The sequence below is a fragment of the Sphaeramia orbicularis genome, chromosome 5 (assembly GCF_902148855.1).
Source record: "Sphaeramia orbicularis chromosome 5, fSphaOr1.1, whole genome shotgun sequence".
Classification (NCBI taxonomy): domain Eukaryota; kingdom Metazoa; phylum Chordata; class Actinopteri; order Kurtiformes; family Apogonidae; genus Sphaeramia; species Sphaeramia orbicularis.
In genome coordinates this window covers 459,902-474,953 of record NC_043961.1, presented here as the reverse complement: position 1 = coordinate 474,953, position 15,052 = coordinate 459,902, and the positions used below count along the sequence as shown (strand labels likewise).

Below are 15,052 nucleotides of genomic sequence, written 5' to 3'. Positions count from 1 at the left end.
TGCCCCAGCTTGCTGTATGAACTGTCACTGAGCTAAATGAATTCTGTGGGCGTGGTCTCACCTGGGCGAGCTCCTGAATATTAATGAGCTCAGGTATGAACACGTCACACTGACCAGCTTTAATAACTGACCTGAGTTCTCTGCTTTTTTCTTTTCAGTGGCAACAGCAGACAGAGGAGGTTTTCAGATTCACTACATGACACAAACCCCTAACACATGGACCTGATATAGTTCCAAAAATCCAAGTCAACATGGTTTTGTGTGGCAGGGCACCTTTAAACCCAGGGCTACGTCCACATCAGTACACTTCTGGTTCACACTTCTCTGGTACATGAGGATCATTAGGTCTGTGAACTATGTGTTTGTAGCAAAAACAGAGACTTTTGGAAAAGATTTCCACTGTCAAAACCAGGTTCTTACAGGTTAATTCTCCTGTCGGTGCTCTCTGGATCGGATTTGTTTCATAAGCGTCTGGAATAGCAGCTCCCTGCTCCGAATGTACTAATGCTAATGCTAATGGCTACATGCTAATGCTAAGTGCTGTGAAATGCAGGAACTGAATTTCCCAGCAGGGATAATAAAGTGCATTATCCTTAACCTTCCATTCTTCATTACCCTCACTACTGATAGTTTTGTTAAAAAACAAACTAAACTAAATGACAAACTACTAATTGAACAAACGTCAGTTGAAGATGCTCACATTACAGGTGAACTGTTCCAAACGGCCTCAGTCTTCACGTCCAATGGGGTTTCAGCCTAGTGGTCATGTGACATGTGTCTCAGATGGATTAGAATATTGGGAAAAAACAGTTTCATGTTTTAATGTGGATGGAGTCTCTGTTTTTGTTTACTCTTAATGATAGAAATTGCTCTTATTTATCCCATTAAACCCTCTGTATCGTCTACTGCTGCTACTTCCTGTTGTGTCTCAGTCATCAGACCCAGTGGTGGCACAAACAGACCAACACGTATGAGTCATCTCATTAACTCTTTAAGTGCCAGACAGTTAAGGGGCTAATAAGCCTTAAAAGTGCCACAGAATTTGGCCGTTTTTCAGTATTTCGCGTCGTTTTTATAATATTTGAAGAATCCTGCAGGAAACCGCTCGGTAACATCCGACCGATTGCTGATTAGATTCAAAACGCACCGGACGCAGCCGATTCATTATTGATCGTAATTTGCATAATTCATAATAATAATAATAATAATAATAATCTTTATTTATATAGCACTTTTCATACATTAAAAACTGTAGCACAAAGTGCTTTACATATCAGTTTAAAAATCAGTACCGCCCCCCACCCACACCCACCCACTCACCCGCACACACACACACACACACACACACACACACACACACACACACACACACACACACACACACACATACATGCAAACCCACAAGCTCACACATACTTAAGAAGACTGACTGAGCACGGGTAGACCAGAACAAAAATGTACAAGTAAAAGTAAAACATCAGTTTAGGAGGCGCTGTCTCAGGGAGCCGTCCGCACCAGGAGGCAGCCGCCGACCCCGGCGACCAGGCACCAGCAACACAGCCCCGCATCCCAACTAGTGGGAGAGGGCCAACTGGGACCCCCACCCACCAGAAAGGAGCGGACCCCAGTGAGAGAAGGCGCCACAGCCCCCGGAGTCCACAGCCGCCCCCCGGCATGGAGGGCTCCCTCTGATGAAACACCGGAGAATAAGAAACATTAAAAACATATAAAAATATTATTCGGTCGCGTGACCTCAAATTCCCGTCTGCTTGGTCTCAAAAGGGGGACACAGAAAGAACGTCATCGAAATGTGACAAAGAAATGGGGGTGGATGGTTTGTTTGTACACAAATGTGGCGTGTTCTCCAAAGCCGATCTGATCGGCCCGTGGCACTTTACAGGTTGTTTTCGTAAAGCCGATTTAATCGGCCCATGGCACTGAAAGTGTTAAAGTTGTCTACAGTTCTGTTCACATCACCTTTAGTAAATTAAATTGACAACTTTCTCAGATTTTTAATGATATGTTTGACTGTAAGACCAGAGGACAGTTAAATCTGGAACCTAAGCCTTGTCAATGTCCATGTTTTCATACAAATGCAACACAAAGTGGCTTTCAATCATTGCTAAACACCCAAATATTCAACCTCAGTTCCATGAGCTGAATATGGTCTTCTCCGGTCCACTTTGGCCACTGATAACCAGCGTGAACGGAGCCAAACCACGCCCCGAGAACACACTCTCCCACATGGGAATCAACACAAACAACACGCACACTCAAGTGTTTCTAATCGCATTCAGAGCAGAATGCTTTTGTCCTCTAGCTGCTCTCTTTGCTGTCGTTCTCTGTGCGATGAATCCTCAGAGGCTGCAGCCGATCACACTGATTTATACGCACCAGCAGACACTCTTCATTATAATTAATAACCCTGCAGTTCAAAGCTCTCTATTACTGAACCACAGGAGAGCTGCAGGCTGAGCGCTGCAGCTTAGAGCACACATGCAACCAGCGCACACACGGACGGGAAAAGCTCCTGCCTCTTAAACCATCAGAGACTTGCTGAGCCTGACAGAATTAACCCTGCTCAGGATTAACCCATAAAATTATCTTGGTGCCCAGGCTGTCGCCTACAGAAAAAGATAAAAAAAAAAAAGAACACAACAAAGAAAATAGGGCAGGGATTTTTTTTCTCCGTCACCAGTCAGAGCGATCCCCAGCTTTTTTCGCTCTTTCTGTGTTCGTCGGCCAACAGTTGCAGTTGTGATTTGTCATCGACTCGTCAGGCAGTCACATCAGGGTTAACAGATGCAAACTGAGACTTGAAATGTGAACATGCAGCAGGGGAAGAAGCAGCAGGCTGAGAGGGAAGTGACGATGAAAGGCGTTAAAACCAGACACAGAAAATAAAACAGAGCAAATGAAGGAAGAGAAACAGTCGTCGTTCTGTCTGCACGTGTTTCACTTACAGCAGTTCTGTCAAACTCATTCAGGTTCAGTTCCATATTCAGCTAAATCTGATCTACAGTGGGCCAGACCAGAAAAATAATGACTGAAGAACCTATAAATAATGACAAATCCAAGTTTTTCTTTTTGTTTTCGTAAAAAAAACCCCAAAACAATTAAATTATGAAAATATTTACATTTTACAGAAAAGATGTGAATAACCTGAAAAAACAGAAATTTAATTTGAAAAATTAGTGCAATTTGAACATTATTCTGCCTGGATTTCTTATTTCTACATGTGCATTTCCACACAGTGTTCCATAAACATTTGGGAAAAGACAGAATATTGTTCAAATGTTGGAGTTTGAACTAAAATGTGAACAGTTTCTCCAATATTCCATCTGTTCTTCTGAACACAACTGCAGATCCCAGTGGATCCACAAATGCACCAAACATTTAGGAACAGGCAGAATATTGTTCAAACTGCACATTTCAGGTTGTTCATTTTTGTTTTTATTTATGTATTTATTTGCATTTTACTGTGAAAGAATAGTTTTGTAAATGTAAATATTTTCAGTGTAATGTGATTTTTTCCACTTAAAATTCTTCCACATAATTGTTCACAGTTAATGTGTGTTTGTCATTATTTCTGTTTATTGTGCTGTTCTTTTTTCTGTAGATCTCATTGGTCTGTATGTGGAACCTGAACCTAAAGGACTTGTTCAGCCTGGACTGTTCAGGTTCGGTTATGACCTTTCATCCTGCAGGGCCGGATTGGACCCTTTGGCGGGCCGGTTTTGGACCCCAGGACACATGTTTGACACCTGGGACTTAGAGCATCAACAAAGGGACGTTAAAGGGTCAGTTCGGACTTCTTAAAGTGTGGTTGTCGTCAGCGTATTAAAAAAAACACTGCTACTCTCCAAATCCCTCCTTCGACACCACTTATTAGGGCTAATTTATGTCAAGTCATTAGTACAAGCCAAGGAGGCTGTAATACTCAGAGTCCAGCTCCATTTACAGGTTACGTTTATTCTGACAGAACACTTAATGACAGCAGAAGCAGAGCATTCGGCTGCTGTGGTGCTCGTCTCATCAGTCCACATGTTAAGGACTTTATGGGAATATCAGCTGATCAATCATGTGACGTAAAAGGAATTTCCATGTCCCATTAAGAGCATTAAAGGTGCTTTTAACTTTTATCGAGGACAAAAACTACTGCACATGAAAGTACATGACTGAAAACTCCACTGATGAAAGCGTACAGTAGAAAACTATAAATACAGTATATCTGCAGCTGCTCACACTGCACTTTTACTGTTAGTTAATGGATAAAATTCCCTGATTACCTTCTATGATATTGGAATTCTGAGATACTAAGATGAAGGGAAGAATCTGCGCCTGAGTACCAGCAGTAGAGGGTTAAATAGGATCGAAAGCTTTAATTACTGATCAGTGTTAAGTTTCTGTCAGAAGCGATGCTGCTGATACTCTGTGGTTCGTCATAGAAACGACACGGAAACTCCACTAACTGTCAAACTTTGTCTTTTCATTGGCAGCGAGAAACAGCATCAGGTCTGCAGGTGTGAATTCTGCTGTTTCTGACCCGGATGTCTGTCGTACAGCTTTAATGACCGAGTTTTCTAACCTGATACGCACTATTATTGTATTAGTAATACTATTATCACTTTATTATAATTAGCATTAGTAGTTCTGCCAGTATTAAGCTCTATTACTACTTTACTATTTATTTCCCCAAGTACTTTGGAATGTGTAATTGTCTGTTTTTCCTTACTATTTTTACAGTTACTGTTATTACCATTTTCTGTCCTTGTTTTGTCATTTTTCTCATTTGTGTACATACAGTGTTGTACTGCTGCTCCAACCTTAATTCACTGACGATCAACAGAGTTCAATCTAATCCAATCTAATGTAATCTAATCTGATCTAATGTAATGTAACCTAATCAAATCCAATGTAATGTAATATAATCGAATATAATGTAATCTAATGTAATTTAATCTAATCTACTGTAATGTAATCCAATCTAATGTAATCTAATGTAATGTAATCGAATCCGATCTAATGTAATCTAATGTAATCTAATCTAATCTAATGTAATGTAATATAATCTAATGTAATCTAATGTAATCATAGTGTGTCTTATACACAGGCTGTGTCTGAACTTTTCCACAGTGGCTGAACCTCAGTGTTGACCCTTCAGCTCAGACCTTTTGTCATGACCTGGTTCTTTTTTCTAAAGTCCCTCCTGTTTGTGTAGTGTTTGTGTGTGTAGTGTTTGTGTGTGTAGTGTTTGTGTGTGTAGTGTTTGTGTGTGTTGTGTTTGTGTGTATGTGTTGTATTTGTGTGTGTGTTGCGTTTGCTGACGTGCAGACAGACTGGACAGGGTTCATGCCTTTAGAACAGAACACAGGCGTGCAGCGTTAGCCGTTAGCCGTTAGCAGACTCACTGCCTGCAGTGGAGGAGGAAGCAGCGGCGGCAGCGGGCGGAGCCCCGGCCGAGTTGGTGAGAGAGGAGGAGGAGCTAAGCCCTACGTGGGTGGGGCTAGACAGAGTTTTGGCCGCCGAGGCGTCATTGTGCTGACTGACGACAGACGGCTGCCGGCGCAGAGCACCGGGGACCGCCGCCTGGCCCGTCTGGAACGTATAGACCACATCCATCTGAAGAGGGACAGCCAGAGACAGAGTTAGACCTGGACCTGATCTGAACCAGGAACAGTTAGACCTGGACCTGATCTGAACCAGGAACAGTTAGACCTGGACCTGATCTGAACCAGGAACAGTTAGACCAGGACCTGATCTGAACCAGGAACAGTTAGACCAGGACCTGATCTGAACCAGGAACAGTTAGACCTGGACCTGATCTGAACCAGGAACAGTTAGACCTGGACCTGATCTGAACCAGGAACAGTTAGACCTGGACCTGATCTGAACCAGGAACAGTTAGACCTGGACCTGATCTGAACCAGGAACAGTTAGACCAGGACCTGATCTGAACCAGGAACAGTTAGACCAGGACCTGATCTGAACCAGGAACAGTTAGACCAGGACCTGATCTGAACCAGGAACAGTTAGACCAGGACCTGATCTGAACCAGGAACAGTTAGACCAGGACCTGATCTGAACCAGGAACAGTTAGACCAGGGCCTAAAGAGAAACTGAGACAGATTTAGACCAGGATCTGAAGTGAGACTGAGACAGAGTTAAGAGAGAGAGATGAAAAAGAGGAGGGAAGAGGAAGGACATAAGGAGGGAGGAAAGGGTCTAGGATGGAAGGAGACGAGGACGGTACAGATCAGGAGTCAGTAAACAGTTGTTGTGAAGTTAAAGAAGATTGCAGAAGCAGAAAGTAGAAGTCAGACTTCAGGGCTTTAAACCAAACCTGCAGATCTGTTGGATAAACTCAGCTTCAGCAGCTGAAGCTCCGACGCTTCACATCAGGATCCTCACAATCACTGTCATATTCATTTCAAGATTTACTGGATTTAACTAAACTCAATTACAGTTTCTTTACTTTGATTTAGATTTTGCGTTGTCCAGTTTCTTATGAAACCACACATCATTTCCAAAAGGCTTTGATTAGCGTCAGATGAATCTTCCATCAGGTTCTTCCACTCTTCCACTGTTCAGCCTGTTACCAGTGAAGGAGTATCTAATCCTGCATGTTCTGGTCCACATCTACACAACAGAATAAATGGAGAAGAGCCACAATCCTAATTTAGCATTTTGAGCTGTGTAAATAATACAGACGAGACCTGAGCGATGAGGAGTGAAGAAAGCGTCCCAATGTGCCTGTAAGCAGGAAAAGACCTGAAAACATCTGAGTTAAACATGAGAGGAAGACGAGGCCGGAGGGAGGACATCAGAGAGCCAGCTGTGGTTTATTAGTGAAAGACAAAAAAAAAAGTGAAACTCCTGCAGAAGCTCAGGGATGAAGAGGAGCCAGAGCAGTGAATAAAGAGCTTTAGAATCAGGCTGCTGCAGAAAATGTGTCACTTTGAATGACTGATAAAGTTTGGGCAGCGAGGTGCTGCTTGTAGCAATTATTCCCCCACAGTGTGCGACCGGCGAGGCGTTGAGCGGCGCATCGCGGCCCGCCAGGATTAGAGAGGACGACGACAGGCAGAGCAGCCAGCGCAGATAAGAACCTAATTAGCTGGCAGCCTTTTGTCGCCTCCCCCTCCTCCCCCTCCTCCCATCCCAGGAGGACTGATATTACAGATACACCAGGAGAAAACACTGCCTCTTCTCTTTACAGTTCTGTTCTGCTCCTCCTCACATCATTTCCCTCTTTCATGTTACAAGGCCAGGTAAAGGTTATTATCACACACACCAAAAACATTTTACAGCCTTAGAAAATTCAAAGGAGACATCCAGGAAAAAGCCTGAGGAGAGAAAAAGTTATTTATGACTACAGCTCCCAGAGTGCTCCATGGTTAGCCCCACCTCACCCCAAAACAGTCCTGTTTACAGTAGAACATCGCAGTACGAGCGCGCCAGCGCACCAGTAATTCACTTTACGAAACCCGCAGTACGAGCCACGTTCATTCTATCAGCACTGAGCGAGCGGAGGCGGCGTTCACCTGTTCATCTGGTGGAGGGCGATCAAGAGAGAAAACATCATCTCACGCAAGAGAAAATGCCTGAAATTCTTCTACCTGATGTTTTACTGGAAGGAGAAACAATAATCCTCTTCCTCCCTGATCCACTGTCTTCATCCAAAGATCGTCTCATCTTTAACCCTTCACTGGAAAAAATCCAAATATACCAAGTGTATTTTTCTCATTTCTAGTCCAAATATCTCATCACACTTCAAATCAGACATAAAGAGGAACTTTTCAGTGAGATAGAAGAACTGATTTTTAGACAATAGATCTGGAAAATCTGATTTCAAGAAATCTTACCAAGATGATTTTCACTGTTCCATTGACTGATTTTTTGCTTGAATTAAGAAAAAAACACAAAAACAAAACTTGAATTAAGGTAAAAAAACAAAACAAAACAAAACATCTTGAATTAAGCAAAAAAAAAAATCTCAGATTAAGCAAAAAATCTTGCATTAAGCAAAAAATCTTGCATTAAGCAAAAAAAAAAAAAAAAATCTTGAATGAAGCAAAAAATTTTGAATTAAGCAAAAAAGAAAATATCTTAAAGCAATAAATCTTGAATTAAGCAAAAAAAAAAAACTTCAATTAAGCAAAAAAAAATTCTTGATTTAAGCAAAAAAAAAAAAAAGTTAAAGTAAAAAAAAAAAAATCTTGAATTAAGCAAAAAAAAAAAAAAAAAAAATCTTGGATTAAGCAAAAATTCTTAAAGCAAAAAATCTTGAATTAAGCAAAAAAAAAAAAAATCTTGAATTAAGCAAAAAAAAATTATCTTAAAGCAATAAATCTTGAATTAAGCAAAAAAAAAAAAATCTTGAATTAAGCAAGAAAAATTCTTAATTTAAGCAAAAAAAAAAAAAAGTTAAAGTAAAAAAAAAAATCTTGAATTAAGCAAAAAATCTTAAATTAAGCAAAAAAAAAAAAAAATCTTGAATGAAGCAAAAAATCTTGAATTAAGCAAAAAAGAAAATATCTTAAAGCAATAAATCTTGAATTAAGCAAAAAAAAATTCTTGAATTAAGCAAAAAAAAAAAATCTTGATTTAAGCAAAAAAAAAAAAGTTAAAGTAAAAAAAAAATAAATCTTGAATTAAGCAAAAAAAAAAAAAAATCTTGGATTAAGCAAAAAATCTTAAAGCAAAAAATCTTGAATTAAGCAAAAAAAAATTATCTTAAAGCAATAAATCTTGAATTAAGCAAAAAAAAAAAAATCTTGAATTAAGCAAAAAAAAATTATCTTAAAGCAATAAATCTTGAATTAAGCAAAAAAAAAAATCTTGAATTAAGCAAGAAAAATTCTTAATTTAAGCAAAAAAAAAAAAAGTTAAAGTAAAAAAAAAAATCTTGAATTAAGCAAAAAATCTTAAATTAAGCAAAAAAAAAAATCTTGAATGAAGCAAAAAATCTTGAATTAAGCAAAAAAGAAAATATCTTAAAGCAATAAATCTTGAATTAAGCAAAAAAAATTCTTGAATTAAGCAAAAAAAAAGAAAAATCTTGATTTAAGCAAAAAAAAAAAAAAAGTTAAAGTTAAAAAAAAAAAAATCTTGAATTAAGCAAAAAAAAAAAAAAAATCTTGGATTAAGCAAAAAATCTTAAAGCAAAAAATCTTGAATTAAGCAAAAAAAAAATATATAAAAAAAATAAAAAAAAATCTTGAATTAAGCAAAAAAAAAAATTCTTGATTTAAGCAAAAAAAAAAAAAAAGTTAAAGTAAAAAAAAAAAAAAATCTTGAATTAAGCAAAAAATAAATCTTGGATTAAGCAAAAAATCTTAAAGCAAAAAATCTTGAATTAAGCAAAAAAAATAAATAAATAAAAAAAATCTTGAATTAAGCAAAGTTTAATTGAATTGAGCAAAAAAAATATCTGTCAATGGAACAAGTGTAAATTATCTTGGTAAGATTCCTTGAAATCCAATTTTCCAGATCTGTTGTCTATAAATCAGTTCTTCCATCTCACTGAAATTCTTCTGTAGGTGATTCTGTCTGATTTTAAGTGTGATCAGATATTTGGACTAGAAATGCGAAAAATACACTTGGTAAGATTTGGATTTTTTGCAGTGTTTATCAGGAAAGTGACTATTTTTGGTAATTTCAGCAAACATTACATAAGTGTGTGTGCCTCAGTGAGGTCAAGACACATGTTGTTTTTATAACACTACAGATTCACAGAGATTTGATGGACATTGTGTCAGTTTATGACCTTATAACACTTGTTTTATTGCACGTGTTTACTTTGGAGCAGGTGCTGCTCAGATGTGTTATGGCAGGAGGAGGGAGACTGTTGTCACGGCAACCGACGAGGAGGTCGATGACGATGTCCAATAATTAAGGATTTAACTAAGGTTGAAATTTTGAATTTCAGAGTATTTCAATGAGTGCCCTATAAAGGGTTAAGGTAAATAAGTTAACCCTTTAAGTGCCAAAGTAGCACTATTGTGACAAGCAACATACCTGAATGAAATCTGGACATCACAATTTAATATAAAACAAAACAACAACAACAAAACTTCAGATGCCTCATGAGTTAATAAAACCCGTTTATTTCTTTAGCTTTATGTTTTTAGAATTGTTATTTTCTTTCTAACTGCACCTTTTCTGTTTTAAAAACCCTTAAAAAAGAATTTTTGGGTGTTTTTTTTTGGGTCTGGAACGGTTTAGTTATACTTCAATTAATTTCAATGGGGAAAATTGATTTGTAATATGAATAAATTGCAAAATGACCACGATCATGGAACGAATTAAACTGGTACTGCGAAGTTCCACTGTAGTTCTGAAAGAGATTCAAATGTTTTCATCCATTCATGTGGTGTGGATGTAAAAAACAGAGTGACTACACAAACCTTTTCCACCAACATTCACAGGAACTTTTATTACCAGGAATTTATTTACCTGGTAAAAGAATCCTGGGTAAAGTTAAAGCTCCTGTGGCGGAAAAGGGGCTGAAGTAGTTTTTAGACACAAGAAGTGAGACGTTCCCCATGAATTTACCCATGAATTTACCCAAGAATGTACCCATGAATTTACCCATGAATGTACCCATGAATTTACCCAAGAATGTACCCATGAATTTACCCATGAATGTACCCATGAATTTACCCATGAATTTACCCAAGAATGTACCCATGAATTTACCCATGAATTTACCCATGAATGTACCCATGAATTTACCCATGAATGTACCCATGAATTTACCCATGAATGTACCCATGAATTTACCCATGAATGTACCCATGAATTTACCCATGAATTTACCCAAGAATGTACCCATGAATTTACCCATGAATGTACCCATGAATGTACCCATGAATTTACCCAAGAATGTACCCATGAATTTACCCATGAATGTACCCATGAATTTACCCATGAATGTACTCATGAATTTACTCAAGAATGTACCCATGAATTTACCCATGAATTTACCCATGAATGTACCCATGAATTTACCCAAGAATGTACCCATGAATTTACCCATGAATTTACCCATGAATGTACCCATGAATGTACCCATGAATGTACCCATGAATTTACCCATGAATGTACCCATGAATTTACCCATGAATGTACCCATGAATTTACCCAAGAATGTACCCATGAATTTACCCATGAATTTACCCATGAATGTACCCATGAATTTACCCATGAATGTACCCATGAATTTACCCATGAATTTACCCATGAATTTACCCATGAATGTACCCATGAATTTACCCAAGAATGTACCCATGAATTTACCCATGAATTTACCCATGAATGTACCCATGAATTTACCCATGAATGTACCCATGAATTTACCCTAGAATGTACCCATGAATTTACCCATGAATTTACCCATGAATGTACCCATGAATTTACCCATGAATTTACCCAAGAATGTACCCATGAATGTACCCATGAATTTACCCAAGAATGTACCCATGAATTTACCCATGAATGTACCCATGAATTTACCCATGAATGTACTCATGAATTTACCCATGAATTTACCCAAGAATGTACCCATGAATTTACCCATGAATTTACCCATGAATGTACCCATGAATGTACCCATGAATTTACCCAAGAATGTACCCATGAATTTACCCATGAATTTACCCATGAATGTACCCATGAATTTACCCATGAATTTACCCATGAATTTACCCATGAATTTACCCAAGAATGTACCCATGAATTTACCCATGAATGTACCCATGAATGTACCCATGAATTTACCCAAGAATGTACCCATGAATTTACCCATGAATTTACCCATGAATGTACCCATGAATTTACCCATGAATGTACCCATGAATTTACCCATGAATTTACCCATGAATGTACCCATGAATTTACCCAAGAATGTACCCATGAATTTACCCATGAATTTACCCATGAATGTACCCATGAATTTACCCATGAATTTACCCAAGAATGTACCCATGAATTTACCCATGAATGTACCCATGAATGTACCCATGAATTTACCCAAGAATGTACCCATGAATTTACCCATGAATGTACCCATGAATTTACCCATGAATTTACCCATGAATGTACCCATGAATGTACCCATGAATTTACCCATGAATGTACCCATGAATTTACCCATGAATGTACCCATGAATGTACCCATGAATTTACCCATGAATGTACCCATGAATTTACCCATGAATGTACCCATGAATTTACCCATGAATGTACCCATGAATTTACCCATGAATGTACCCATGAATTTACCCATGAATTTACCCATGAATGTACCCATGAATTTACCCATGAATTTACCCATGAATGTACCCATGAATTTACCCATGAATGTACCCATGAATTTACCCATGAATGTACCCATGAATTTACCGATGAATTTACCCATGAATTTACCCATGAATGTACCCATGAATGTACCCATGAATTTACCCATGAATGTACCCATGAATTTACCCATGAATGTACCCATGAATGTACCCATGAATGTACCCATGAATGTACCCATGAATGTACCCATGAATGTACCCATGAATTTCTAAAATGCTGTGGTGGTGATGTGGCCATGTTGGCTTTTCAGGGCCAGAACAGAACTACTTGAAAAAAATCTGAATATAAACGTAACCACATTTTCTTGTTTCAACCAAAAACATCTGCCACTGAGGTCGGTAAGTGCCCATTTTCCAAACTATGATAAAAGTCCAGTAACTTAAATCGATGCTAAAAACCAAGAATATGTTATTATCAGACACAAAAAACAGAAAACTAAACTGAAAAGGCAGAAACACAAGTTATTTCTTCTACTACTGCTGCTTGATTTCTGATGGGCTTTTAAAGACCAGTGTGTACGAAGACCACCTCTTGTGTTTATTGTGATAAATGTAAATAAAAATAAAATAACAACATGAAATATGAACAAACCTTAAACACTGAAAAAACTGGAAAAAACTAGAAAGAAGCCAAACAGTCGTACCTTTAACTATACGATAACATTATGTAAATACTATGTAAATGTGTAAATAAGTAAGTAGTGACCCCTCCATCATGCAGTATTGGTTTTTTATCTTTACTAACCTATTTTTTTTATTTATTTTAGAGCAGCTTTTCATATTTTATCACATATGGGTTGTTTTTAGTTGGTATTTTTAGGATTTGTTTCTGTGTTTTTATTTCGTGCTGTGCATTTTGCTATTTCATTCTGCAACAGCATCTGGGATGTTTTTACTTAATGACAATTAATAAATCTGAATCTGAACCTAAATATGTAAATATCTTTAAATTTTATACTTAAATTTTGATACTTTTAAGAACATTTATTTCTACCTGCCTTTCTTTTGCACTGGTGTGTTGCATGTTGCTGTGGTAAACTGGTAAATTTCCCCATGGTGGGATCAATAAAGTCTTATATTTTCTTATTTTATATTTCTTTTAGAGCTGAAACTACAGATGAAACTTTGCAGACGCAGTTTTAGGTTTATTCGCCATGGCAACAACAGCTGAGGATGATGGATATTGTAGTATTTAGTCATTTATCAATTAGCTGAATGATAATCCAACGTGTGCAGACGTTCAGAGCCAGGATGGACCAATTTGCAACATATTCCTCCGTTCACAGAATGTTCAGGAAGAATGAAAGCGAGGCTCCAGTTTGATGCAGATACTTGAGCCTGTGTGGAAGCAGGTTATTATACTATCATTATTCATTGTACTGTGTTTGTCCTGCGGCTGCAGTGCGTCTGAGTCCAGAAAACTCCTGACCTGCTGGCTCTGAGTGTGTGGGCTGCCGCTACAGGACGTGGGCGTTAGCATCCAGGCTAATGAAGTCCGCGGGGACTCGGTGAGAGCGCCCGTGGACACGTTAACACTGCGGATGCATCAGCGTATCCTGTAGGAGGCCACGCATACCTCCGACCCTGCACAGTGGAAATATTCAGATCAGCGCTTCCTGACCTGCCGTGTTTACTTTTTATAGACACAGTGTTGTTGTTTTTAAACTGATTTCTGAGTTTCAACATAAATTAATCCACCACAGACTAATTCATGGTACATTTTTACATTTGGCATGATTTTATTAATTCAAAAACCAAATATTTTTATGAAAGTTTACCATCAGAGGCTCAGAGCTCTAAGGGGAGTTTCAGGATTTTTACATACTTTCATTCACCTTTTTAAACCGAAGCCTGTTTTTGTCCTAGTTCACTGTAGAAAGAGATAATTCAGCCTAAATGCTGACAATCTTAAGTCAGATTCATGAAAATATTCAACTCTTTTGTGCATTTAAAAGGATGTATAAATATTGTATAATCACAAAATATGGAACATTATCTGAATAAGTGAATATGTAGTTATAATACAGAACAATGCATAAAATAAGATATTATTGTGTATTGTCTATTTGTAATTAAATAATTAATACAGATTATCATGATTAGGAGATATGACATTTATTAATGATTGTATTTGTAGTAAATATTTAAAGTGCATATAGGCAAAATATTATAGTTTATATTAAAAAAGGTTGACTATGCAAATCTGATTGTATGTGAGGTGACTAAAAAGTAGATGTGAATGGTTTGTATGGATGTTTTGTGTTACTGTAAAAAAAAAAAAAAAAAAAAAAAAAAAAAAAAAAAAAATATATATATATATATATATATATATATATATATATATATATATATATATATATATATATGTATAAAGTGTGTTAACAAAGCAAAGGAAGCCAAATTAATTTAATTATTAGTTTGTAAAAAGGGGGTGGGAGTCTATAAGTTATACTTCTTCCTTCTTTTTGGAGTGCAGAAAATTTTGTTTGACCATGTTGTATGGTTCTTTGTTATTTGATGATTTTATGTGAATGAAATAAAACTAAACTACTGTATAAACAAAGCTTGACTCATGTGGATGAAGTGCTTTGATGTTGAAGTACGTTTAAAAAAGTCTGAGCTTCACAAAAGTGGTGGAATATATGAATAAAATAATAGGTAAGTGTAGAAAACATGTCTAAAGTGAAATT

General features: G+C 37.3%; 1 protein-coding gene across 3 annotated transcripts in view; it reads right to left on the bottom strand.

Annotated features, from left to right (window-relative positions):
• LOC115419864 (plasma membrane calcium-transporting ATPase 1-like) overlaps window positions 1–15,052 on the bottom strand; it is a 231,718-nt gene that overhangs the window by 12,363 nt on the left and 204,303 nt on the right. Inside the window, exon 20 of one of the 3 annotated variants that reach the window (XM_030134927.1) lies at window positions 5,412–5,622. The exons of the other annotated variants lie outside the window; for them this stretch is intronic. Coding sequence (XP_029990787.1) covers window positions 5,412–5,622 — 211 coding nt within the window. The remainder of the gene's footprint in view (window positions 1–5,411; window positions 5,623–15,052) is intronic. 3 annotated transcript variants of the gene reach the window in all.